This window comes from Poecilia reticulata, linkage group LG11 (assembly GCF_000633615.1).
Source record: "Poecilia reticulata strain Guanapo linkage group LG11, Guppy_female_1.0+MT, whole genome shotgun sequence".
Taxonomy (NCBI): Eukaryota; Metazoa; Chordata; class Actinopteri; order Cyprinodontiformes; family Poeciliidae; genus Poecilia; species Poecilia reticulata.
In genome coordinates this window covers 1733109-1760844 of record NC_024341.1, presented here as the reverse complement: position 1 = coordinate 1760844, position 27736 = coordinate 1733109, and the positions used below count along the sequence as shown (strand labels likewise).

The 27736-nt window shown below is 41.3% G+C and overlaps 2 protein-coding genes across 7 annotated transcripts in view; one reads left to right on the top strand and one right to left on the bottom strand.

Moving 5' to 3' along the window:
- Positions 1-663: 663 nt before the first annotated feature.
- nr1d2b (nuclear receptor subfamily 1, group D, member 2b) lies at positions 664-13181 on the top strand. The gene is made up of 8 exons (XM_008421269.2): positions 664-1091; positions 4459-4689; positions 5355-5443; positions 8480-8624; positions 9368-10041; positions 10200-10385; positions 10467-10677; positions 12272-13181. Exons 1-8 carry the CDS (start codon positions 1067-1069, stop codon positions 12466-12468), a joined length of 1758 nt encoding a protein of 585 aa, XP_008419491.1. The 5' UTR covers positions 664-1066; the 3' UTR covers positions 12469-13181.
- A 9005-nt stretch (positions 13182-22186) lies between these two features.
- thrb (thyroid hormone receptor beta) overlaps positions 22187-27736 on the bottom strand; it is a 102969-nt gene continuing 97419 nt past the window's right edge. For 4 of the 6 annotated variants that reach the window (XM_008421263.2, XM_008421264.2, XM_008421267.2 and 1 more), the window contains 4 exons: positions 26801-26887; positions 26511-26657; positions 24918-25176; positions 22187-23146 (listed from right to left, as the gene is read on the bottom strand). In XM_008421263.2, coding sequence (XP_008419485.1) covers positions 22905-23146; positions 24918-25176; positions 26511-26657; positions 26801-26887 — 735 coding nt within the window. In that variant the 3' untranslated portion in view covers positions 22187-22904. The remainder of the gene's footprint in view (positions 23147-24917; positions 25177-26510; positions 26658-26800; positions 26888-27736) is intronic. The other 2 variants (XM_008421268.2, XM_008421262.2) reach the window with 1 other exon arrangement.

Here is a 27736-nt window from a genome sequence, read left to right as displayed (position 1 = left end):
GGACTGTCTTTAGAGTAAACAAGCATAACAACTGGAATGCATGAGCTAGTTAAAGTTGCATTGAATCTGTATTTAACCATGTATGTAGATATATAATTAATATAGCTATTTATTTTTCATCAGTGACCCACGTCAGTCACCCTGTGTTTGAAGCCATATTACCTACATAAGAAAACTTCCGATGGCCCAAAAACATTTAACTGATTAATGATGTTTTCACCAAAGCAGGCATCTACCAGTTATGATTGCAGTTCATGATCACAATAAATGTGAATTAACACAGCAGCTTGAATCTGAGTATTTGTAAGGATAAGCATTAGAAAGTAAGCTGACAAACAGAACAGGTTTCAGTCTGGATCAGATGGCCCAGACTGGTCCAAGGAATGAAAGCCGCTTCAATCTATCCCTCTACAATCTGCCACAAACAAACGCATCAACAATACAATCTTTGTGTAAAATTGCTTGGTTCCCTTTTTTGAAGTGTTAAAAGAGAGAGAAAAATGCGCCATTTTAAGTACAGTCTGTAAATGAGCAACTTTTTGTTGTTGTCTCCGGACGTCGAACCCGCTTGCCAGAAACCTTTGTTCGCTCTGGTGAAAGTATGTCAGTGGGTTACATTGACACCATTGCAGGCTGCAGAGGGAGGAGCCGGTGAACTGGGTCACATGGTTGCCCATTGCTCGCTTCCAGAGCCAGTCCTCCTCACCTGGAGCTGCGCTTGTAATGAACCAGTTTTCCGTGTAGGAAGCTCTACAGAAGACGCTCTGTTTCGGTTACTGGAGCAGAGTGAAAGCAGGACGGAACCTTCCGGCTGAGATAAGCCCGGGTTTCACTGTGTTTTTTTTGTTGCGTCATTGAAAGTCGCTTTTTAAAACTTGTTTTTTTTTTTTCATTCCTGTGAGATTCTAACTTGGTTGGGCTGTCTTCTCTGGGCTTCCATTCGGTCCGTGATTTCAGTGTTTTAGCCCAAAGCGCAGTTTTTTGCCTACCAGCGACTTTCTAGTTGCTGAGAACCAAATCAAACACGGCTTCAGCAACGAGGTAGCAGAGGGGCAACTCGCAGGATATGGACACGGACTCGAGCAAAGCTGGTGAGTGTCATTTAAACGCCAAGAGACTGCAGCTTGTTGCTGTCAGTTCAGCTGGACTAAAACTGCCTTGTTTTGCCACAAATTTATTCACGGTCGTATACTTTGGTCCGTGTTTACATCCAGAATAAGTGCTGATGGTCGTAGCTTAATGCTGTGTGGTAATATTAAACTGGGTTAGGACTGCCAGTTGGGGCGGGGGGGGGGGGAGGGTTGCTGTTGTTGGCCGTCCACTTTGCTTTGGCAGCACTGCAGTCTACTCTTCTCACATGGACCCATCAGCATAGCCATGTGCACATGTGTTTACGCTTCCCTTACGTCTCCGCTCATTGGTCGAGCTGCGCGGTGACGAAGGCATTACATAATTCACCCCGCCGTGAAGCGTGGATTTTTGCTGCGGATACACGTGAAGCGGCGCGAGGTGACCTAGTTTTCCAGTGGAAGAGCATGCTAGCTCCACGTGGGGTGCGGCGAAAGACTTCTGAATTTAGTGGTGCATTCAGGGCATATCGGAAATGCTAGACTAAAAATCTTATTCAAAGATTTCCACAATCTTATTCAAAGAATTCCAGTGAAAATATTGTGTGGACGTGCCATTTATTCAGATTCTGTAGTGAAAATGGTTTCCACTGTAGTTTTATACATCAGCAGTTTTAAACGTTATATTTGGGTGAACTTTAAAACTCTACTTTTAAAGCCATCTTTAAGGAGAAGACGGTGCTAACGACATATTTTATTTACAAAAATGTTTTTTAATAAAACATTAGATCTTTTTGTTTAGATCTTTTAGAATCTATTTTTACACACTATCGTTACATTTACAGTTTTTTTTCGAGCAGACTTTAAATGCAGCATCGTTTTACAGAATTCAGTGTTCCAGTTTTTTTTTTTTTCTTTTTTTGGACGGAGTTTCCTAGAATGCATCATAAAATCTTTGCTTTGTTGTTTTGCATGTGCTCTTTTTGTGTATGTGCCTGATTGTTGCCTGTTGGAATAAACGTGGACATGCATTTCTTTTCCTGACACTTTGTCAGCAGTGAGCCTCTTTTTGTGGGTTTGACCAGCTGACATTTGCTGAAACAAATGGATTATATCCGGCCTCCTGTTGCATCTTAATTGCTGTGAGATGGCGGTAACTCAAAATAAAATTCGTCATAAATAAACCCCTTAAATGCCTCAAATAACTAATGATGCTCTTTTGAGGCTTTCCAATTCGGCTGGTTGCAGTGAAGGTCCAGCCTACCTTCCCCATACACACACGCACACACACACCCATGTGAAGCTGACATTATGTAACGGTTGTTATCTAATCACCAAGATGGGCAGGGGTAAGAAATCAGGTCAGTCTGTCATGGCTGCCTGTATATTCAGCAATACAGGCTGAATATACAGGCCTGGAGGTGGGGATGAGGGGACACGAGCAACAATATGAGCTTTTTGTGAGCTCTGATCTGACTTCTTTACTTTAAGTGGGTTAGTTCCAGTCAGGGCAGGCGTCTGGGAGTGGCTCTCTGGGTTTGGCCTCACCGAGGGGGAGAGGAAGACGGCATATGCTGGAAGAACTGTTGGAGCTGAACTCCCAGATTTACCAGTGGAGACACTCAGGAGAGAGACGGCTAAAGAAACCTAGAGACATCGGATCAATAGAGGCTAAATGTGGGATGCTTGAAGAAGCTCATTCTTTCCTAACATTCTGTTGAAATATCAAGGTTTCTCAATATTTACAGGATAAAAGGGAGTAAGACTTATTTATAGTATGAGAACTTCAATTTAATAATATACTAGTTTGTATAATGTATAATGACATTCATTTATTTGGGTTTTAGAACCAAATCAAAAGCTATGGTTCAGATGCCACTTTCATTTTTCATTTCTCATTTTCTATTATCTGGACTCGAATGAAGTAGAAAACTTGCTTAGGGTGCAGAAGATTGTTGGTGACTTTTGAAAAAAATCAAAAGTATTTATTTTTAAGGTGCCCCCTAAGACTGTGCTCCCCTAGGTAGTGAGCCACAATAGCTGTGTCGAAATGGTGAAGCAAACTGATGACACCTTTGTTTATATATAAAGTAATGTACTTGTAATTACATAATTGAATTGACTGACTACTGTATATTACATAATGCTGACATGCAGTGGCGTGTACAGGCATTTTGAGGGTCAGGTGCTCGAGTGAGTGAGACAAATGGAACTGCTGGCAGAGCTTTGATTGGACCTCCTGCACAATTTCCTAAATCTCCCTTCAAATGTACATACATTCACAATAAAATAAAGGCCTTTCTTTGATTATATATTTAATTTAAAACGGATGAGAATAATTTGAAGCAGAATTTCAGAGGCTTACTCCATACTTGCTAACATCTGCTGAAGCAAAAAAAAAGACACCTATATAGTGGAGTCCTGAGAAGCAAGGCGTTTTTTGGGTCCAGGGACATGGGAGGAAAACAAACCTCAAACAAATCCAAAAAAGAATGCAATTCAAGTAAGATTAATACAACAGAACCCTGATCATGTTAGGCAAAATTACCTAAATGTGGGGCTTTTGTAATATAGGCTTTAAAATCTAGAAATGATAACTTGGGCCACACATAATACAAGTAAAACATTTTAAAATGGCACTTTTTTTCTCCAGAGGACAAAGGCCGGGTGCTCTAGCACCACCTGGTGTCTACCAGCATGTATTTGCTGAGATGGATTGCGTTGTAATTTGGTCCCATAGAAACTCCATAGGATTGAAAAGGACTTGGCCTTGTTGCGCCTTTAGTTTCCACATTATGAATCTTTCTGAGGTAAGAATCTTTCCAGGCAGATAAATTAGTTGTTTTTTTTGTGTAAAGTGACAAAAGTAGTCACATTCTTTCAGCCTGCTGACTGGCAGTGTGGAGCAGCAAATGAGAGGAGTAATGTCTGGTCACTCCTCTTTATCAGGACTCTCATTTTTTTAAAGGTTTTATTGGCTGTAGTGGCATATATTTGAGAGAGGTCAGACAGGAAGGTGGGTAATGAGAGTGGGGGAAGACGTGGCAAAGGTCACCCGGCCGGGACTCGAACCTGTGATAGCCACATCGAGGACTAAGGCCTCCACACATTGGAGGTACTTTACCCCTCTGCCACCACAGCGCCCAAATCTAGGCTGCTTTTAAAGGGTTTTAAAGCTGAGGAGTGGAGCAAGGGAAAGTTTTAATCCTTCAGCGTAGCTGGATGCTGGCATAGAGACACATGGTGATAAATTAGAGGGTTTGGGTTTATTACTTTCCAAGGAGCCGCTCTGTCTGGTGGTCTTTTAAAGGGGCCTTGAGCTGCCGTTTGTCATGTTTTTAGTCCATGTCATCTCACAGCGCCCCCTAACCCCTTCACTCTGCATCACCAGGAGGCGTGATCGCCTACATCAGCTCCTCCAGCTCCGCCTCCAGCCCAGACTCCTGCCACAGCGACTCCTCCAACGGCAGCTACCAGTCGTCCTCGCCTCGGCGTGGCCCCTCGCCCATCCGGGGGCGGCCGGGCCAGCTGAAGGACGCGCCGCTTTCCGTCGGTCGCCAGAACCTTCCGGGCTCTCAGGGAGGCGGCCGCTCCTCATCCTCGGGAAAATGTGGGATCACAAGTAAGTAGCACACTCCTCCATGCGCTGTGCGGAGCTGCTGCAGGGATCCCTGCAAGGTCCACGGCTCGGTTCTGCTCCAGGATGGACTGCTTGATGCAATTCATGCAAAGCTGCAGTTTAGGTTTAGGTTCTTTGACATAAAATGAAGCATAAAAATATACTGAAGCAGTGACTTGGAAGGTATTTTCAGTATTTTTTAAAATTTAATAAGTCAGTTAAAATTTTTTTTATTACATTGTTATATCACTTTAAATATAATTTTAAGCCATTTAATACTTTGTAACAACAAAGTATAAAAAAATTTTTTAAACATTATTATACAAAATATTTAAATTTTTTCCCTTTTCAGTTTATTTCATTCATTTAGTTCAAATTAATGTAAATCATATAAATTCATAAGAAATCTTTTTTCAAACATTTATTTATTTATTTATTTATGTCCGCATTTATTTTCCCACAGTTTCTATTTCTAAATGATAGCCAGCTCCTCCTGCAGATTTTCTGCCCCAGTATTCCCAGTGCTTTTATAGTCCAGATGTTCTGGTGAAGTTGTCATGAAGTGTGTGTGTGTGGGGGGGGAGGGGGGTTGTTCTGGTGACATGCCTCTCAGAGCCTTTGTGTGTGTGAAAGCAGCAGAGTGACTGCTGTGTTTTTGTGCCGATCAGAAATCAACGGCCTGGTGCTGCTGTGTAAGGTGTGTGGCGACGTGGCTTCTGGTTTCCACTATGGGGTCCACGCCTGCGAGGGCTGCAAGGTGAGGATGCCCCTCTGCCCCTCTGCCCCCCACCCCCTACACTCTCCCCTCAGTCTGTCTGGCTCTGCTGCAGCTGAACTGGGTCACTGCAGGCACAGCTTTCTCTGCAGCTGTGAGCAAACACTCTGTGAAACTAGCCCTTTCTCCTCATTCATGTGAGCCAACCACTATGCCTGATCAGGACGTGCGTGCATCCTTAAAAAGTCGTAAATTCATGAATCTAAATTAAAGCCTTAAAATGTCTTAAATTTTAAGGCCTAAAGATGTAAGCTGGCCTTGAATATGTTAATACAGGTTTTTGTGGTGGCAGGACTATTTAACCTCATATATGAAGCTTTTTTTTCTGACTTTTCTGTCAGGCAAAAGTTTGAGTCGCACACACACATCTTCACTGTGTACCAGAGGTGGGGACTCGAGTCACATGACTTGGACTCGAGTCGTTAAAATAACGACTTGACTTGAAAAAATGCTCCAAGACTCGGACTTGACTTTGACTTTCATGCCATTGACTTGGGACTTGACTCGACTTGAAGCTGTTCACTTGAAAAGACTTGATATTTTTTACTCAGTCTTAAAATTTAAAACACATTATTTATAAAGTGGCGTCATTAATTAATTTCACTCATTCTGTATCAATATGCTCAGACCGTCTCTCTGTTTCTCTTCTCTCCTAATGTATGTATGTGTGCGTAGCTGCAGCTCAACCAATCAAATTAACAGGATTTGGACATTTAAAAAAACGCGGCGACGCTACAGAGCTCAGGGAACGAAAGATGAAATAACCGCTCGAATATGCTTCCGCGAGTAATTTCTTTTGGCTACGTAGGTTATGAACTTTCGAATAAAAAACGAACTGCAACTTGTTAAATATGCAAGAAGAGAATATCGGATGGAGATGCCACGACGTCCAACTTTGTCCGGCATTTGAAGCTTCACAAAGATCGGTAGGTGGCCCTTTTCTTTTGCTGTAAGATAGTTGACTTTAGCTAACTTCGTGTTAGCATGTGTACTCCGGGTTAAATTGGTGATGATTTACCATAAATCCGGTCCTTCAAATGCCTCCACAAATAATGTGCACCGTGTTTATTAGCTCAGGAAGCCGGTGGATAGTGAGCGGGGCTCCGGAACAGAAAGCAGATTCTGGACCTGAACTCAGGGAACAGAGTCTCTCTGTCCCATCATGATGATGAGCCGGTCCAGTATCATCTAAGGACGGTTGGTGTATCTGAAGACATTACGTTGGGAAATGATATTGACAATATATTGTTTACTGCAGTCAGTGCAATAAGTCAACTGTTTTTGAGTTAATGCTCTGACCGGCGTGACTATCTGTCACATGTCACACAGAACCCATTTCCAAGTAGTATAGCTTTGCTGGAAAAACAAATTTAAAAAAATCCCTTTTTTTTTTTTTTTTTTGGCCAACTTTCAAAAATTTATGTAAAAATAAAAATTGTACAATCTCACTGACCCTGAATAAACACTAAGTGGGATAGTTAACTGAGTAAGACATAAAATAATGAGCTCATTATTCTGTGTTTAGTGATTCTGACCAGCTTGATTCACACAACATGTTTTTATCAATATTGATGTGAAATTGGCTGTAGATTTAACCCACYTGGCCTGACAGATATTCATTTTACCATCACATCCAAATTCAAAACCACTTCACTTTATTTGCAATGATTTTGATATTTTCATGTGGTTTATTTGTTAAAACAGACCAAATACAGTGACTGTCCCAAATAAATGTTGTGTTTAGAATATCTGGCCCATATTTACRGAGGACTGAAACTAACATACTTAGAAATAAAAGCAGAAAAATAAATGCACCAGACCTTCCTGAGTTTACTTGTGATAACTTCATATATACTTATTTCATTTTTTGAAAACTTTTTTTATTGAATATTAAGTTTAACAGAACTGCACAATAAAAAGGTCCAATTTAAAAATGTTTTTTATACTTTGTGTTCAGCTGCACATGTTCTATCATTTGAGATAAATACAGATTTTAAAAAGGACAAATGGTCTATTATTTGAATTTTATGTATAATTGCAAATTATTTAAAAAATGACTTGAAATTAAAGGTTCTTGACTCGGACTTGAGGACAGAGAATTGAGACTTGCAACACAGTGACTTGGTCACACCTCTGCTGTGTACTGTGACTTGAGGTGGTTGAGGCTACTGCTAACTAGCTGCTAATATACCTGTGCCAGCTAGCAAGGTGGCCAATTAGCTTTTTTGGATCTATGATGAATAAGTGCAAATTTTTTGCCGGTTGGCTTGACAACATTTTGTTTTTCCACCGTCTCACTTGTGTTACCACTCTGCCCTAGATACACACTGTGGCTAAGGCAGAGTTTGTAGCAGGGACCAGAGGAGGATTGGGTTTTTATGTAAAAAAAAAAATCAACCTTTTTGAGCTTTATATCATGTTCTAATGTTATTTCCTCATCATAAACATGTAATGATGTGCTGAAGGCGGAGAGCTTCTTAAAGACACAGAGGCCCAATTTCAAGTCATCATTGCAAAGTAAAATTTTTAAGTCGTTTTTGATATGTAGAATATTTTGTAACTCAAGGTAATAAAACCTTAGTTACTTGATTGTGCTATAAAATTGTCACTATATACCTGGAAAAGACTGTTCTGTCTGCTTGAAGGTGCCATTAAAAAGGTCTTAAAAAGTTTTAAATTTGACTTGCTGAAACCTGTAGACACCCCATTGATGCACATTCTCACACACACACCGTCAGAAAGCTGCTGTAAGTTCAATTCTGTAGAAGATAAAAATGCTCCGAGGTGTTGTGAGGTGCAGCTGGTTTATAATGCAGCTCCTTTAAACTCTTCATGAAGCTTGTGAAGCAGGCAGTGAGTCGGGTCTGTCCCGAGTCCTTGATGTTTTACAGCTGAATGATGATTCCTGTGGAATTCCCACAGTGTCCCGTCAAGGAGCAGAGCTCCCACCATAAGCCCAGAAAATGGAGCACTCACCACGCTGTTTGGATGTGTGTGTGTGTGTGTGTGTGTGTTAAGGGCTTCTTCAGGAGGAGCATCCAGCAGAACATCCAGTATAAGAAGTGCCTTAAGAGCGAGAACTGCCCCATCATGAGGATGAACAGGAACCGCTGCCAGCAGTGCCGCTTCAAGAAATGCCTCATGGTGGGGATGTCCCGAGACTGTAAGTGTGTGAGGACGTCAGCCCAGCCTGAGGTGGCAAACTGGATAAGATGCAAATAATAGAAATAAACTTTTTGGCCTTGTTTATTATGTCCAACCAAAAGTATTTACACCCTGCAAACATTTACCAGACTATTAAGTATTTCTATGAAGAATTATCTGTAAAACTTGGACAAAGGTGGAACTTCATAAAATGTTCAACAAACTTTTTGTGTTCTTATAAAATTACATCTTTATTCGGTTATTGTTCCGACTCTGTTTTGGTAATGATATGACCTTATTCTTGTTTTTAAAAAAAAAAAAAAAGAAAAAAAAAGAAGACTGAAAGGGAAACCTGATCTGAATTTAAAGTCAGAGTAAACAGAAGCTGTAAAACAAGATGGCGGCCCTGGATGTGCTGACATCACTCTGGACTATGGTGGGAAAACCATCCAGATTTCCAAAAATGAAATCTTCAAAAAGATTTTATTAACCTCATTTTATTCATAAAATCAACTTATCTTCCAGCTATAGCTGAAGTTTACACTCAGAAGACGCACTCTAGTTCATTATTATTATTATTATTATTATTATCATCCCCTCTAACAGGGAGGATGTTTGTGGCTGCAACGTAACAAAATGTGTGAAGGGTGTAAATACTTTAGCGTGGCTCTGCAAGTTTGTCAGTTTCCATGTTTTATTGCTCTTAACATCCAGAATGCTAACGTCAAAGCGAGCTAAAGTGACCCTCTTCCCACTGTTCAGCTGTGCGCTTCGGTCGGATCCCCAAGCGGGAGAAGCAGCGCATGCTGCTGGAGATGCAGAGCGCCATGAACAGCATGATGAGCGGCGGCCATCTGCAGAGCGAGCTGAGTCAGCCGCACGCCGCCGGCCAGGCCGCCCCGCTAACCGCTGCCGCTGAGAAGGCCGGCCCCGCCCCCTCCCCGTCAGGCTCCAGCCAGTCGGACTCCAGCTCCGACCCCGACGCCGCCGTTCCCATGGATACCGGCTCCAGCTCGCCGTCCCCCAGTGTGTCGGACAGTGGCGAGGACGAGGTGATCGGCTCGGTGACCAGGGCCCATCAGGAGACGTTCATGTACAACCAGGAGCAAGGCAGCAGGGCCCCCGAGGGCCCGCCCAGACCCCTCAACGGGGACTTAAACCAAGCCGCCCCCGTCCAGCTCTCGGAGCAGGGCCGGGACGTCTGGAACTGCCGCAACAACAACTCTGTCAACATGGCGGGACACAGCCTCCTGTCCATCCTGGGACAGCCTCACAGCCAGCTGGACAACCAGTGTCCAATCAGAGCGTCCTGCAGCGCCGGCACCAGCCACAGCCCTGCCTACATGCACGGAGCCGTCAGAGCTCTGCCCACTGAGCCCTGCCCCGGCGGCGTCTACAGCGGGGGTGCCTGGAGAGGAGGCAGCAGAATGTACCTGGTAAGGCGGGTGCAGCACGGCGCTGGGACAGAGCGCGGCTGTCCCTCATGTGTTTGTCTCACTGCAGCTCATTTACGTGTGTGGAGACACAGTTCAGGACACTTAGGGTCTCTGGTTGTCCCAGTCCTGTTGAGTCCTAATTGGTTGTCTGTCTGCAGGTCTGTCCAATGAACACGTCCCCTCAAGTGGACCCGCACAAGTCGGGCCAGGATGTGTGGGAGGAGTTCTCCCACAGCTTCACCCCCGCCGTCAGGGAGGTAGTGGAGTTTGCCAAGAAGATCCCCGGCTTCAGGGAGCTGTCCCAGCATGACCAGGTCAGCCTGCTGAAGGCTGGCACCTTCGAGGTACGCCCTGTCCCCTCATCCGCTCTACTCCAGTCCCTCAGGGTTAGAAATGGAATAGAAACGGCCTTTCTTGTCCTGCAGGTGCTGGTGGTCCGCTTCGCCTCACTGTTCCATGTGAAGGAGCGCTCCGTCACCTTCCTGGGGGGACAGAAGTACAGCGTGGACGCTCTGAGGACCATGGGCTCCGGGGACCTGCTCAGCTCCATGTTTGACTTCTGTGAGAAGCTGATGAACCTGGGGCTGAGCGAGGAGGAGATGAGCCTGTTCATGGCCGTGGTCCTGGTGTCAGCCGGTGGGTCCCTTCACTCTGCTGCTCCTTTTAGTTGCATTTTAAAGATACAAATCGACAGAATAGTCTGATAATATTCAGATTATTTCACATGATGGTTTTATTTATTAAGTAAGAGGTCTAAAAATAAACGGCAGCTGCCATCAAGTTTTCATGTTTGATAGTCAGGAGCTGCGTTTCTACTTAGCATAAAATTGCGCAAATTGGAGTTATGAAAATAAATTGGTTTAATTGAAATGCAACAATGGCTGCACAGTGGCGCAGTTGGTAGAGCTGTTGCCTTGCAGCAAGAAGGTTCTGGGTTCGATTCCCGGCCCCGGTCTTTCTGCATGGAGTCTCCATGTTCTCCCTGTGCATGGTGGGTTTTCTCCAGGTACTCCGGTTTCCTCCCACAGTCCAAAAACATGACTGTCAGGTTAATTGGTTTGTCTAAATTGTCCCTAGGTGTGAGTGTGTGTGTTCATGATTATTTGTCTTGTGTGTCTCTGTGTTGCCCTGTGACAGACTGGTGACCTGTCCAGGGTGACCCCGCCTCTCGCCCGAAACGTTAGCTCGATGATTACTGCTAAAAATGTTTAATGTGTTTAGCTGTTTAATATTTTGTGCTTAGTGGTTTAGTTTTAACTTGAGCTAATTTTAAATTTTTATTTTGTTTAGCATTGACGTTAGCTAATTTCTTAAATAGCAGTTGTAGTGTTAGCATAGCTGTTTAGCAAATTAGTGGAGATATTAAATAGTTAGCTGACCCCATAGTGGCTTAGCTAACTGTTAGCTGTGCCCACACTTGTATATTTCACAAATTTTAGTGCATAAAGTCACCATTGCAACCATGACGACTATTTAGAAACATGTCCAGCAGAGAAAGGAGACAAATCAAGGAAATGTACATAAGTTCTATGGACCAAAAATATGTAGGCTATGATTTGACGCCAAACACATTCATCAAATTGACAACTTCAGAACAAAAATACATTTTCCATGTCAACAATCTATGATCATTTATGATTTCTGTGGGTCCAATTATGTATGAACTGAAACGAAAAATATTGGTCTGTGATAAATATTGGCAAATTTAATGCAAAAGTAGATTCATAACCAGCCCAGCTGTTTGTGCTACACATGAACAGAGGAAAGCTAAGAGAGCAGGCTGAGTGTCCACAGGGTGGCGCTAACGCTGATAAACAACCGAAGTTGTAGATACTCTTGTCAGATTTTCTTGGAATTTAATTTGTTTAATTTGGCATTTAATTTCCACAAATGACTCTAAAGGTGCCAGTTATTTGTTTGTGGATTTATCTGTTGTTGGGCTGGAAACTTAGTGCAAATGTCAGCATCCCATATGAAAAATGTAACCTCGAAATGGAAATAAAAATGGTGGTTGTTTGAAAATGACAATAGATTTCCTGCAGTAGAGATTTACCAAAGAATTATAAGTTATATTTTATTCTAAAGGTCTGGCAGTATTTGTGGCTCTAAAGTCATTTGATTTAGCAGAACTGGCTCTTTGAATTTTAAAGGTTTCTGTGGTGAACTGATGAAATGGTCAGGTGTGGCCAGTCGATGTGTCTGACCGTCTCTGCACCCCGTCTCCCTGCAGACCGCTCCGGCATCGAGAACGTGAACTCTGTGGAGGCGCTGCAGGAGACGCTGATCCGCGCGCTGCGGAGCCTCATCACCAGGAACCACCCCAATGAGTCGGCCATCTTCACCAAGCTGCTGCTGAAGCTGCCTGACCTGCGCTCCCTCAACAACATGCACTCTGAGCAGCTGCTGGCCTTCAAGGTCCATTCCTGAACTCTGGCACAGCCTGAACGGGCCCCGGGTCGGGCCCCGGCAGCTGTGCGTCCCCATGCCGTACTGTAGGCTGACGCAGCCGCACCGCGCCACCTCCATGTGTTGTGTTTGTGTGTAGCAGCTGTACAGCGCTTATAAGCACTTTCCTGTCTTGTGACTGAGGTTCCTGCATTCATAGTGCAATATGTGACTGCTTTGTTTGACATGGACAGCGTAGCTGTGGTTTCCAGTGGCTTACACCACTCTGAATGTCGTGGAGGCGCAGACGCTTTCCAGGGGCCATCACAGAAGAGAGAATGTAGTTGAAACTGAATGACGTCTTATTTGACCCTGGTGTTGTTGTTGTTGTCCATGTTCTGTTGTGTTCTGATCTAAGTGACTAATCTGATGACTGATGGATGGCACACTGACTCTCTGGGTTCTCGGCTACTGAGAAGTTACTGCAGACACCAGCGGCTCCCCAGTGGCTTACTGGGCTCCAACCTGTTGGGTAGAACCCGACTGTAGTATTAGTGAAGTGACTGAGCTGTCAGAGCTGCTGGTGTTCACATCATTTAGTTTAGTTTTTAATATCCAGAGCTTCTGTCAGCTTGTGGAACAGGTCACAGGAAACCAATTTCTATAGAAAGTATATATAGAATCTAATATGTACTGTTATACATGACCTTATAGATGACCATTATAAAAATAAATTTTATAAGTGTGGTGAAGTTTTTCTGTGTCGAGTATCTCAATTACTAAAGAGTTTTTCCTCGTATAAGAACAGTAAAAACTGGGTGTGCCGTTTTCTAATCCGTCAGCAGAGGGCGTCAGCGCTGCTCTGACTCCAAATCGAAGACCCAACCAGGAGCAGTTGGGTTTTCACAGGCTTCTTTGAATTAATTTAGGGTAACACTTTATTTGAAGGGGGTGTATAAGACTGAAAAATTAGGTATCTTTATGTTATTAAAGGTAAAGTTTAAACAGTAATGAATGACGGTTTATGACAACCGTCATAAAAATTCATGAAGGTTTATTGATGTTCATGACAGATGTTATGTCATGTTTATGAAAGTGTCATAACAGCCTTATTCACCCCCTTCAAATAAAGTCTTACCAAATTGGTTAAGTTAGTTAGGAACCAAAGTCCAAACATTGACCCAGACTGTAAAGAACCTGTGAGGATTGCTGTGAAAAATGTTAAAAGCCAAGAATGTGCAGAGATTCCACATGATCTGGGTTTTTTGTGTGTTTTTCCTAATGACTTAAAACTATGATAGAATGATTAGCAAGTATAGAAATACAGGAAATATTCAATAAAATATGAAATTATGTTCAATAACATAAGTTAACATATCAATGATGGCAATCACTGAGACAGATACACACGTACAAAAGCATCTTCATACCACAAACGAGGGGGTCATCAACCTGTTCAAGCCTCTTTTGCCCCTGATGCTGCAAAATAAAACTCACCTCAAGCTGCAAAAAACGTGCACTAAGAAATCTTGTCTCATGAAAAAAAATCATAACTCTAGTAATTATGACATTTAAAGTGGTAAGTAAACCATGATAAAATAAGAAACACAAAAAGTAACATTTGCTGGAGGATCAAGATGAATCTGGTCTCCTGTGGAGGAGAGAAAAGAGATGCAGGTCTTTGCTCACTGTGCTGAGCAGCTATCAGCGCCGCCGAGAGGCAGAGAAACAAGAGTCTGTTGTAGACAAAATCAAAAAGTGTACCAAAGCATCATTTAATTTTTCGTTTGACAGTTATTCCCCAAATCTGCAGGACTACATTTGTGATGTAGCTCATGTTTGACATGCTACATCACAGACAGCGACACAACTAAACTAGAAAACACCAGCTGATCAGTCTGAGGAGGACTGACCCATCTGTAGGTCCACAAAACCTGCCCAGAGGATTCTGAAGAGGTTCTCCAGAACCTTCTGGCTTAAGGCCAGCACCCATCACTGTGCTCCAGCACCTGGACACCTGGGCATGACTACCCATGTGATAAGAAGGAAGGTGGCAGATCTGGTGGCACGGTGTCATCACAGAATCTCAGAGTGGATCGGGCCAAGCAGGTCAGGAGAACCAGAACGTCCTGCAGTGAGTCGCTGATCTCTGCTCACTGAGCCACTTCACGGCCCACCAGAACCAGAACACACTGGGTTCATCTCCAGGGTTGATGAGCTCTAAAAGCACCACCAGCACACTGTTCAAAGTTTGAAGCTGGCAAAGATGTCAGATTGTTGTTCAGGTCCATAAGTTACAATGACCAGGGGCAGATTCACAAGAATGTGGCCCCGGGGCTGGAGGCAAAAAAAAAAGAAGAGATTTTCCTAATATAAATAACACATTAGGTCAACATTAGTCTACTCATCAGCAGGTATGAAGTGATACATGGTAGGTTTATTATATCTCCAATAATGTAGCTGTTATTTCAAAATAAATGGACTATAACTTTATAATTTTTAAAAACTTGAATACTGATTACATTCATAAAAGTACAACTTTTGCTAAACATGCATTAATATATGTGTGTATAAAGGGATTTTACACCGGGTCAGGAAGTATGACTAAATTCAGAGTTTCTACATGTAGTTCTGCTCAAGAACTACAGGAACTGTGAAAAGTAACTCAACAACTAAATGTCTAAAAAAACATAAAAGTCTAACTTCTTTTATGTTAACAAATTTCATTAATCTAAGTTGTTTCTCTACTCTGGCATGTGATCCAGGGCTCTTATCCACATGATCAAACTTCATTACCCTCACAAGGCTGGAAGCAGACTGGACCTTTCACTGGACCTCAGCCTTAAATAGGACGCTGGCTGAGTGGTGGATGGTGAGCAGAGGAACATGTTCTGAGCACTCAGTTTGAAAACAATCCTTATTAATTACATAGTTTGGTATGACAACAACAATGAACTGATTTAATACATCGTTAAATGTCATTTGAATCAAGTATGGATTATCTGGATGTATTTAATACTGAAGGTCTGACATTAAGATTATTCATTTCATGCAGAAAAAGACAAGAGATGAAAAAAACATTCAAAGACAAAATTCTTAAAACCATGTTTATTCTCAAGAGCCAGTTCACATTAGTTGCAACCATCATCCATTGTGTCCATTTCATAACCTTTCCCAGGTCCTCTGTGGTCATGAATGACCGCTGGGAAGCTGATTACCAGAGGACGGTTCCAGTAAAACCAGTTCATTCGCACCATCACTGCCTTTCTCTTCCAGTCAGTGTAGAACAGGTCATACAAGGAACGACACTCAATGTACAAAGGAGGGGCGTCTGGGCTGACAGTGGGTACACCGGGATCCAGAGGTTCTCCTACGCTTGTGTGCAAGTGTAGCTGCTGCATTTTGTGCTGACAGTGAAGTTCAGCTACAGTCCTGTAAAATGGATTTTACCAAACAACTAATGCTGCACTAACATTTTATGATTTTAGCTGCTTTGCTCAGTTCCTCTGCCATGATGTTGGGTCAGAACGAGAGCAACCACTTTCTTAATACTACGCAAAAACAATACCATGTTCATCTTATGCTAACATGTTAAAAAACATCTGCATTCTGAAAATATACATCCTATTTCAACCGTACTGTAAAAAAAAGCTTTTCTATGGTGCAAGTCTTGTGATTGGTTGGTGACTGAGTAACCTTAAGAAGAACAAGTGGGGAGAGAGAACAGTGAACAGGCACCGGTTCTGTCAGCACTGACGACGTTTATGTGCACCGACATGTTGAAAAGGAAAACGACTCGGGTTCTAAAACCAGAACTGAGTTTGCGTTTGGAGGAAATCGTCAGTTTTGGTTTGTTCATCTGGAGTTCTGCCTTCACAAACACAACATGAAGTTTTCCCAGAGCTTCATTTGGAAACAGAAAGCTGGACTTTCAGCTGCTTCCGTCCTCCTGACAGGGACAAGACAGCAGAGCAGGAGAGTGATATTTGGAGAAGATCAGTTGAACTATTTATGGACCCTTGGATCTTTCTCAATAGACATTTTAAAGAAGACAAAAAAGAGAGAGAGTAGACTCATCATGGTTTTAACTGAACTGTTAAAATCAGCTTCACTATGATTTATTGAAATAAAAAGTTTGAGAACTTAACAAAAACACAGACTCAGTGTCAGTCCAAAGCATCCTGGAGTCATTTATGGTTTGGTTCAGGAAACCAAAAACAAAACTAAATATGACTAGCAACATGAGCTCAGAAAATATTTCCCCTTCTCTTTCTGCAGAGTTAAACACTGAAGGAACATTTTTATAAACTGAGGCCGTTCAGTAGGGCTTCTGCTTCAAGACAAAAGTCTCCAGAAGGGAAATAAATCCAGTTTATTCCTGTGACATTCATGTTTGATTAGAACTTCAACCACACTGAGTTTGACCTCAGGAACCTGCAAATGTCCAAACCAGGCTGGGAACAAACTAACTACACACATCCGTAGTGTGTTTAGTCAGGACTGTACCAGCAGCCTTCTGTGAGGAAACACCGACACGTTAAACGTCACTGTAGATGGATGGAATATTGACAACTGAAGGCATTTTTGTTTTTTTTCATAGCTAAATGAAGATGTGGTCATTAGACATTCGACTTTGGTTGAGGTCTGAACTTTGACTAGGCCTTAGTAACTTCATCATGCATGTCTCAAAAAAGACTTTCTGCAAAGAACTATTCCAAACAAGTCATACTTTGACAGATTTTGCTGACTGTGGCCTGTACTTTGTTAGTTTCTGATTTGTCCAACAGAATAAAGCAGATCCTGAGGTGGTTCTGTCAGAAAGCTCACGGTAGAATCTGTTCCAATGGTTTCAACTTTAACATCAACGTGTGACATCATTTCCTTGTTTCTCTAGAATGATGACGGAGTTTGGAAATGACTTTCTACACATTTAAGAACAGGTTCTGATCCATGGCAACAGTTGCTACTTCAGGGTCATTGCTGGTGTGTTTTTCATTAGCATGAAATGAGAGAAAAAGTAAAATACAGTTTGAGACTCAGGACCTGAAAGGTCCTGAGTCTCAAACTGAGTAAAGTTCTGTTTCCTAGATGTTCCCACCCACTGATGATCAGATAACCATTAAACCCAGTAAGAAACATTTTTAAACATGTTTATGCATTTCAGTGATATTAGTGTCCACCTGACATGTGGACATTTAACACGTGTTAACATGACGAAGACCAGATCTTTGATTTACTCATATATTAATTGAAGTTGATTGATAAAAAAATTGTATTTTGTTCCCATTAGATTGATACAGTGACTAGATCAGATCAGACTGGAAGTCAGAGGAAGCTAACAGCTAACATCTCAAGAAGTTTCAAAGTGCTCCATGAGTCTCATAATCTTTTGAACTTGTAAACACACAGTCCGGGTTTCTATGGTTACTCATTTATACACCCTTCCCTCCTGCCTCCAATGTCAGAATTTCAACCAGGAAAGACAAAGCTCACCGGACAGACCAGAGCTTTGTATCCAATATGGCCGCTCACCGGCCACATTGGATACAAACAGACATACTGAAAACTGCGGCTAAATTAATTATTAGCTCTTCTTATGGTTTAGTGTTATATTTTTTTATTTGTAAAATATATATTTTTAAAACATGTTCCTTTTGTGTTTGAACACTTAAAATGAAGGGACATATATTATGGACATGTACTGCTAATAGTAGTTAGCACCAAATGCTACATCCATTGGTTTTGCATCATAACCAGACAGTGTATTATGTGTTTTTTCTAAAATCATCTTTCATAAGACAACATTTTGAATCCACTTTAGATGTGGTAATGCATCGGTAGAACATGTTAAGAGTTTGTCTCTCTCTTTTTAGTTAACATTTATTATTTTTTAAATAAATATTTAAAGGGGATCAGAAATAATAAAAGTGAGGGGAGACCTGGGGTCTTGTTTAGTTCCCTGAGTTTACTTCCTGCTGGACGTTTTTGGTTGAAGAGGGCCACACGACATACAATCTGTCAGGCCCTCTACCTACAAAGTCATTATGTGGACTTTGAAATAAAGTTTTTTATTAGTGACAGTAAGATGTTTGTGGAGAAGTGGGTGTGCACGTAAAGGTGGTCAGTGCTGCTTCCCCAAACCCCCGAGGCTCAGCGGCCTGACCCTGCATTTCAGGTTGGCTACCTGAGTTTGGGCACCTTTGCGTCCTCCTCTGTCTGATTGTCTGTGCATTTTGTTTGAACCTGTACAGTTCGCGAGGTGTGTGTGTGTGTGTGTGTGTGTGTTGGTGTGAGGTCCAGGTCTTTCTAACACTGTAGCAAGTCTATTGCTTTGATGAAAAGGCATCACTTCACAGAAATGAGAGAAAAAGTACAAAAATAAAACCACAAGCTGTTTTCAGGTGGAGAGGGAAGCTTGGTGAAAGCCAGACAGACGAATGAAACTCTTTCCACGGAATAAAAACCTGATCATCTCTGAACATCAACAAAAACACAACATGCTGACTAAAACAATGACATGAAAGTGAGATGTTTTTTGTTTTTTTTTACAATCTCACCAGCCTCTTCGCTGGGTGACGGCCAGCTGATGATATCAGGTTTGTTTTGGACAAGTTAACATTCATTCAGCCTTCAGATCCCACCAGCTGGCAGAGTAGCGACTCTGACCTGCGTTTTCTGAGCATGTCATTCAATCAGCCATAACATTATGACCACTGACTTGTGGGAGTGAACCACTGACGTCTTGTTCAGTCCCACCTTGTCATGTTTATCCAGAGACTTTTGTTAAAAACTTTGCTGCACCCAAACTGATTAAACTTTGTAGATCATGGCAAACATTTTGAAAGAAAGTGACGCAAAACGTGCTTTTATTTTGAGAATAAATTTGTTCAGTCAAGTCCCAAACAATGTGAAAACTAGACGTATTTTGTCAATAATTTTGCTGTATTATTGATGAATTCAACACCATCCCTTTCCTATAGGAAATATAATCGGCTTATTTAATTTGCTTTTAGTTTTTTTCCATCGAGTCAGAAGTATTCATGAGACCCCTGGAGGACATTCCCAGATATCTCATAAGGTAATCCTGCTCAAAGTGCTGATTCAGGTGGAAAGGTGTCAGAACTCTGTGTGCGGTTCTGTCCGCTGGGCCCGGCGCCGTCTGAGCTCAGACCACTCTGCTCAGTCTGCTCCATGGAGCGTCAGCAGAATGGAAGAACCCTGTTGGTCTGATGAACTAGATCTGGTTTTACATTACATGGACGGCTGGATCTGAGTGCTGCTGAACTGGACCAGAACCTGAAGCTTCCACATGTACCTCTAACTGTCATGGTTGTGTCCAGGCCTTCATAATAATAATAATAATAATAATAATAATAATAATAATAATAATAATAATAATAATAATAATAATAATAATAATAATAATAAACTCATCAACACTGAAAAAACACAAAATAATACCAAGTATTTGCTTTAGATTCCAGCACTGACATCTTAGCACCTTTGAAATTAGACAAAAATTACTTTCAAGAGAATTTTCTGCAAGTCATAGCAGCTTATTTTGAGTCAAAATCAGTAAAATGTCTTGGGTGGAGCTATGAGGGGAGTTGGTCTGGAGACATAAAGCCTTTATCATGATAACACATTTTACTAACTGATAAATTGCCCCAGAAATTATCATGATAAATAATAAAACTGGTCTTATGAGACCATTTTTAAGTCATGTATTGATAATGTGTCATAACAACACTAAAAACCTAAAGACTTAAATTTTGTAAAGAACACTTAATGCTGGAACTGGAAGATATTTGAAATATGTAAAACAAGACACACCAACCAAACACAATAAATAAAAGGGAAATGGAAACCACATACAGCCGAGCCATGGGAAAAATGGATTATGTGCCTGTAAACAAAACTGGCCTTCCAAAAATATGGAAATGATCAAGCTCATTTTAATTTCTCATGCGATTAATTGACTCATTGTGGACCGCAGGAAGAATAGCCATCGTTATGGCGATGGCTGAAGGGATGCAAATAAATAAACAAATAAACAAACATTGCTTAGTTGTGAAGAAGATCTGCCAGTGGAACTATAACTCTTTAAATCTATATGTAAGAAACTCCTTTATTTTGCTAAGAAGTTACTTTTAAGTTAGTTTTGTCTTATTTCAAGTGTGCTGTAGAGCTACTTGCAGTAAAAACAAGATAAAACTACTTGGTAAGATTTTGTGTTTTTGCAGTGTTTTCCTTTCCCTCTTAGAGGTTCTGGCCCGTTTCAGTCCAACTGAACATCTGATGATGTTAGAGATCATCTAGAGCGAAACGCTGATGGCGTCAGAATCTCTGTTAACGGGGCGGAGCTGGTTTGGAAGGAATGGCGTGCTAACAGTCATAATGTTATGGCTGATTGGTGGAGGTGTCAGGCGTACTGTACATGACATTATGTTTGTGTTATAGTGTACATGTGTGTCACTGCCAAGCTGTGATTCAGACATGTAAATAAGAACTCAGTTCATTTCACCATCATAGCACCATGACATCACTGCTTCAGCTGACAGTGTTGTGATTACAGAGAGCTGGAAATCAAGAGAGAACAATACTGACATGATTGGATGAGATCTCCACTGAAACTTGACTCACTCTCTGTCCCCTCACGTTTTACAAGCTATTAAATATGATCATATTCACCATCTTTATATCTAAGAAATGATTTCAATGTGGGGGGGCTTGAGGGGGCAGGGGTCACGCACTTTGCTTTGGCACAAAATCAGATTCCCTATGATGAGCAGTGATTGTGGTTTGGGCCAGCAGTGAGGTTGTGTTTGTTAGTCCTGACCAGTCTGTGGGGATGAGGAGCAATTTAACTCTGCATCTACTGCTGCAGCTGCTGCATCTACTGCTGCAGCTGCTGCATCTACNCTGCTGCAGCTGCTGCATCTACTGCTGCAGCTGCTGCATCTACTGCTGCAGCTGCTGCATCTACTGCTGTAGCTGCTGCATCTATTGCTGCAGCTGCTGCATCTATTGCTGCAGCTGCTGCCTCTACTGCTGCAGCTGCTGCCTCTACTGCTGCAGCTGCTGCCTCTACTGCTGCAGCTGCTGCCTCTACTGCTGCAGCTGCTGCTGCGTTCCCTTAGCTGTCGGCTCAGTCTGAATCTCCCATTTGATCAGCTTGTTTATTTATTTGTTAATTTAGTCTGACTTCTGGGGTGATTCTAATTTTTGCAACAAAATTGAAAAATTCTAATTTAGCATTTTTTGCTGTGGGGATCAGCTAGGAAGTTATGAGCACTCAGTATCTTCCCTGAAATAGAGAGCTAGCACCTTAGTTTGATTCGTTTTCCCAGCTGTTATAGATTGTCACAAAGTGTTTTCAGCATCTAGTTAGAGTACTTCTGTGTTACAAAAATATAGCTCTGCAAAAATCTAACCAAAATGAAAAAACAATCATGCTTTATACATTCTGTTCTAAGTGATGTTGCACATTGTTTAACTTTTCTCATCTGAGTGTGATATCCCTCCAGTAAGATCGGCTGGAGAAACATTTCAGGTGATTAAAACAAACAAAAAACTATTTTCATTTAAAACATTGTAGCAAAAATATTTCCTACGTCTGCAAAAGTAATCTGTTATATTAAGATGATGTTTGTTTTTATTTAGATTGTGACTTTAAATAGGAAGTAGACGAAATGTATGAGTTACTAATTGTGCAGAACAGAACATTTGGTTGTGCTTATTATTGAATAACAGCAGGAGCTGATTTGATGACTTCCAGCTACTTTATTGTGTTTCATTTGTTTTTCTAGTAAGTGTGAAAATAGTGCAGCAGGCTTCTTTCAGCCAGCTGCTTAGCAGTGTGCAGCAGAACAGTGGGAGTTGTGCAGCGCATTCCCAGCTACACAGAGGCTGCCTGCTTCCAAAATTCAGATTTTTCCGAGAGCTTCTGAACGCAGCTTCATTTGATATGAGCAGCTGACTTTCAGAGTGAGTCAGGAGACAGTGGGTTCCTCAGAAAGAACCATCAGAGCTGCTCTGATTTTCTGCATCAGGTCAACTTTCACTGAGTTTCTGTAGAACATGAAGGGAAAAAAAGACAATAACTCCATAGTTTCTAACGTTCAAACAGCTGTTAATAAAATCACCGTTCTGCCAACTGGACAATTATCAAGAAAGAAAAAAAAAACTAGAGTCAAATTGGAGGTGAGAGGTTATACGCACAAAAATAACAACAAACCAGGAAAAAAAAAAAAAAAGGCTATTCACATGTACCCGCAATGTGAGGAATGGTTTCATCCAAAACTAGACCAGGGAGCTAGTCCTAAACTATGGAATGAAGTGACACTCAGTAGTGCTATCAGAGAGTTCGGGCAGACGGGCTTCCGGCTGGTACTGCCCCCGAGACCACCAGGGCGCCCAGGCTTTGGACAACGCATGTACACACAGTCCAAACACACTCATACGCTGCCGTCCGTCGGTCAGTCCTCAAAGACCTCCAGGAAGAGCGGAGGGAACAGCTCGGTGGGACACTCCACTTTCATGTGGAGGAAGCGGCTGGCGTGGCAGGCGCCGATCATGCGCAGGTCTGTCACCTTCATCAGCAGCTTGGGCCAGAAGTGCGCCACCTTGTGCTTGCGATAGTTGATGTAATGTTCGAAGGCCAGCAGGAACTCTTCTTGGCAGCGCTCGATTCGCTCCACGCTGGTAAGGCCTGGACGATCTGGACACACAACCACAGTTACTATGACAACCAGAAGGCGGCAGAGAATCCTAAATGAGTTTGCTGCACTTAGAGGAGTAGCTAATTTTCTTTTTTGGGGGATAGGAGGCAGATGTTATAAGTTTATGCTTCTTTCTGCTCCTTTTCAGTCATAATTTATTTTATTTGTTGCATAAACTGTTTATATTTATTATTGAGTGGACAAAGCAAAAAAAAAAAGAAAAAAAATGAAAATAAAAGGTGATCATAAAGCAGGGGTGGGTGATACACACTGAAAGTTTTTTTCACACTATTTTCTTGGTGATGTTGTGATCATTTTAAAAGTAACTTTGTGACTTTTTCTAGATAGCTGCATGGCTCAACAATGATAGACCAACGAGCACACACCGCTCCAGGAAAACATTCCCATGGTAACCAGGTTCTTTAAGACAACAGTCACGTAAAGAAGAGTGATGCACACAGCAATGGCATTTATAGTTATATTTCCAAATTTATTTGTTGATACACCTTTATTGAACAAACAGTGAAGACAAATAGTAAAAATAACAATCCTGACAGTTTTATGGGTTTTAAAATATGATTAATTAGAATTTATCAGGACAATAAATCATGATAAAATCTTATCAGGAAAATAAATTTATCACAATAAACAGCAGAAAGTTACTTTTAAAATGGCATAAACATTAGCAGGAGTTTTGTTCATGTTCTGGTGGCTGGATGAGGACGATGTTGTCAATTGTTAAACTGAACTCATTTATTCTCTCAGGTTCTGTCTCTCTGGCTCACACACTCTCACCAGGTTTCAAATTTAACTTCCTGTTCCACGACGTCTCTTGAACACTGAACTGGAAATAAAAGACGTGTGATGCTAAGCGCTAACAATTGCCTTTTCTTTTTATTGTTTTGCAAAACTATTTTGTATGATTTGGTCCTGCTCTGTAAACAATTCATGTTAACTTGAATGACCAACATGGAATTCTTCTTTTGCACTTTGACCTCTCCTCAGGACATGATTTGATTTGTATTAAGATTTGTATTTTGAGAAGGTAGATGAAAATGTGCAAATTCTTTTTTTCCCCAAGATCCATGTTTAGATTCCTTCTTTCTTGGGAAGGTTATGTGCAGCAACTTCAACTGTTTTGTGGGACCATGTTATGGCAAAAATAAAACAAAACATTTGCAACTTTGATTGCGACTTTTTGAAACAGGTCATTTTTTGCCAGGTGGCCTCCTGCAGGGACTGATTAAAAGTTGTTTTATTTAATTCACATGAGAAATGAGTTTTACACTAATGTACTGATACCGTTACAGCATTTTACTGCCATTGATTCATTCTAATACTTGCTGCTGTCTTTATGTGGGAAGTAATAAGCAACATTAAATGATAATAAAAAATGTAAGCTGTGATGTGTTTCATATTAAAACTAGAAATGCTTCCAGTGAGCAGAACAGAAGGGTAGCTTGGCCCCGCCTCTGTTCTGCATGAGCAGTATTGATCTTCAGGAGCACACAGACCCAAGCTAGCTGGACAAAGCTCCTCACATTGATTATGATAATTAATTGATTGTTTAATATTGATTTCATGTCAAAGCCAAGTATTCACTCAATCTGTGCCGACAACAGGAGATGGAGTATAGTCAGTGTTTGTGGACGGAGCACGCACCAAACAATCTGCTCATTTAAAGTTTAACAGTTAATATAAAAACATCTATAAAGTAGTCAAGAATAAAAACAGGAGAGGAGCAGAGCAGTGGGTTTTCATCCGGCTTACCGGATGACAGAAGGATTACAGCTTGCAGGAGAGCCACCTCAGAGTCGTCCAGGTTGAAGGAGGCCAACGACACGCCCAGATCAAAGATGGCGTCCGACACCACGCCCAGTCCTCCGTTTTTCAGCTGACCTCGAGTTACTGCCATTTCCCCGTTGAGTGTGAGGGTTTCGCTGTCCGGGTCGTAGCGTACAGCCGCTCGCAGCGACATGATCTCCATGCAGCAACCCTTCAGCAGGATGATCTGGTCTTCACAAGGCAGCTGGGAATGTCGGGACACACACAGAGTGTTACTGTGCTGCTGACCGTCAGAGAGTAGAATCATACAGAGGAAGAAAAACTCAACACCCACCACTCAACGCTAGCAATGCTAACGGTGGCATGATGCTAACAGCATTAGCATTAGTGTTATCTACTAAGCATGAAATAACTTGAGACAGCCAAGGACTAAAGTTTTATAATTTGCTTTATAATGCAAATTACAATGAATATTAATACCAGTCGTCATATTAAATATGTAATTTAATTTAAGCTTTCAAGATAACAAGAATTTTTCTTTCCAATAACTTCAACAATATTTACTTATTATTATGCCATATTATGTGTAGTATCCCTTTTATTCTTTGTTTATTCATATATTTTGAATTACCGTATTTTCCACACTATAAGGCGCACCTAAAAACCTTCAATTTCCTCAAAAGCCGACAGTGGGTCTTATAATCCGGTGCGCCTTATATATGAACCAATATTGAGCCACAACAGGTCTAGCAACTACGGTAAGCAGCCGCCGACTTCATTTTCCCCGTAGAAGAAGAAGTGCGCGGTGCATGCTGGGATTGTTGTCAGAACGCTGGTTTGTTAATAAAGTTTGATAATACATTTTAAGCCAGGGGGGCGGATGCAGGCCAAGAGAGACAGAGACTGCGGCGGCAGTGTGTCGGTTGGTCTGTGTTACCCAGAAAGCAGTTGGGCACAATATCGCAACACCAACACCGTGAGTGAAACAACAACTGGGGCAGCCTAGAATATAAAGCACTCGGGGACCACTTCTTTACAAATGTGGATGTGTAATAATAGAGTACGGAACAAATTGGCAACTCTATGCGCCTTATATATAAAAAAGTTTTAAAATAGGCCATTCATTGAAGGTGTGCCTTATAGCACAGAAAATACGGTATATTTTATTGTCTTTAGATAAAATTATGTTAAAAAAATCCTATTTGACAAGAGAAAATATTTCTTCTAATTTTTAATAATTAATACATAATAATTAATAGAATTTAATGAATTTATACAAATATAGAAATGTATTTTCCTTATTTCAAACTTTTGGTCTGTTCCATTTGGTTAAATCTCTTCAGAATTTGTGTATAGTTTTGTTTCATAATTATAGAAACAGAAATAATACACCTTTTGGTGCTTACTTGGGAAAACCACAACAGATTTGCAGGTAAATCTAAAATAATATTCTTTAGTTACACAACTTTGACACTGAAAAGTGTCCAAATTATTGCCAGTTTTTTCTTGGTGCTCTTAACGTTTTGGGTCAGTTTCTTGGCGTGTTGACCAGCAGCAGAGCTCTCGCCTCTCACCTACCTCACAGAACATTGGCAGTTTTTTGGCAAAGTCCACCACTCGGGTTATGGCAGGGGTGATAATTTTTGTAAACTGACTGAAGGCTTCAATATCCACTTTGTTTTCCTCAGCTGCATTGACCATGGAGGCTTGACCACAATCCTCAGGCTAGAGGATAGAGAACAGGGAAAAGTATCCAGTTTACATATTTTATGATTTGTATTTTATTAAAATAACATTCATGTGTCGATGTTGGGAAACTAGTTTGGGGACCGGTTATGATTTTATTAGTTATAGCTGCAGATTCTTACCTTAGTATCCTTCACCCCTGCTGCACTCTGGTCAGAAGTATAGAATAAATTACATGTTATTTCATTAAGAAGCATTGCTTCCTCGACCTGTTGGATGATCAACAGGAATCGTGAAGTTTCAATGAAGAACCCGTGTCAAGTCAACTAAGAAGAAAACAAGTTAAACTGAGGACAGATGAAAGGTGAGCAGACAGAAAACAGGAGCAGAGATGAAGGAGTTCCAGCTGAGTTTCTGTGGCGGGATTAAAACACGGAAGTTTCCTTTAAGCAATCACATTCTAATTTTAACAAGAGTCACTATTATGACTGTTACTGGGCTAATTTTACACAAACATGGTTTTAACCATGAGAGACATGAGAATATTCAAATAAGAATATTCAAATTGAGAACAAAAACATAACAGGGCTGAATATATAAATACTACAAAAATGTAGTTGGAATACTGCCACAGAAACTCAGGATAAAATTCCCAGCAGACAGACTTAATCTGAACAGAATTATTAGATTAAACAGAAAAAAGCAAATTTGTTATACAAACAAAACAACAAAAACAGCTCTGAAGCATAAAATCAGAAGCTACTGAAGAAAGAGAGAGAATAAAACAACAACAAAAGCAAAAGAGAACTTTAAAAGTAAAGTTAAGTGATTAGTAGCAGCAGTTAAAGGTTGTTGCTTAGACGCAGAACACATGACAAAAGTAAGATGTTCCATTTTAAATAAATGCTGCTGCGTTCAGGAACACTGTTCTCCTTCGTCCAGCTAACTCTCCTCACCTCCTCTACAAGGAGATACAAAAACAACACATGGACATATTAACACAGGGAGCAGTGGAACAGTGGCTGTGGAGGCAGAGGGGGAACAAGGCTGTGATTGGGCTGGGGGCTCAGATGAGGCAGAGTAAATCAATGCAATGACTGCTGTGGTGAGGAAGAGGA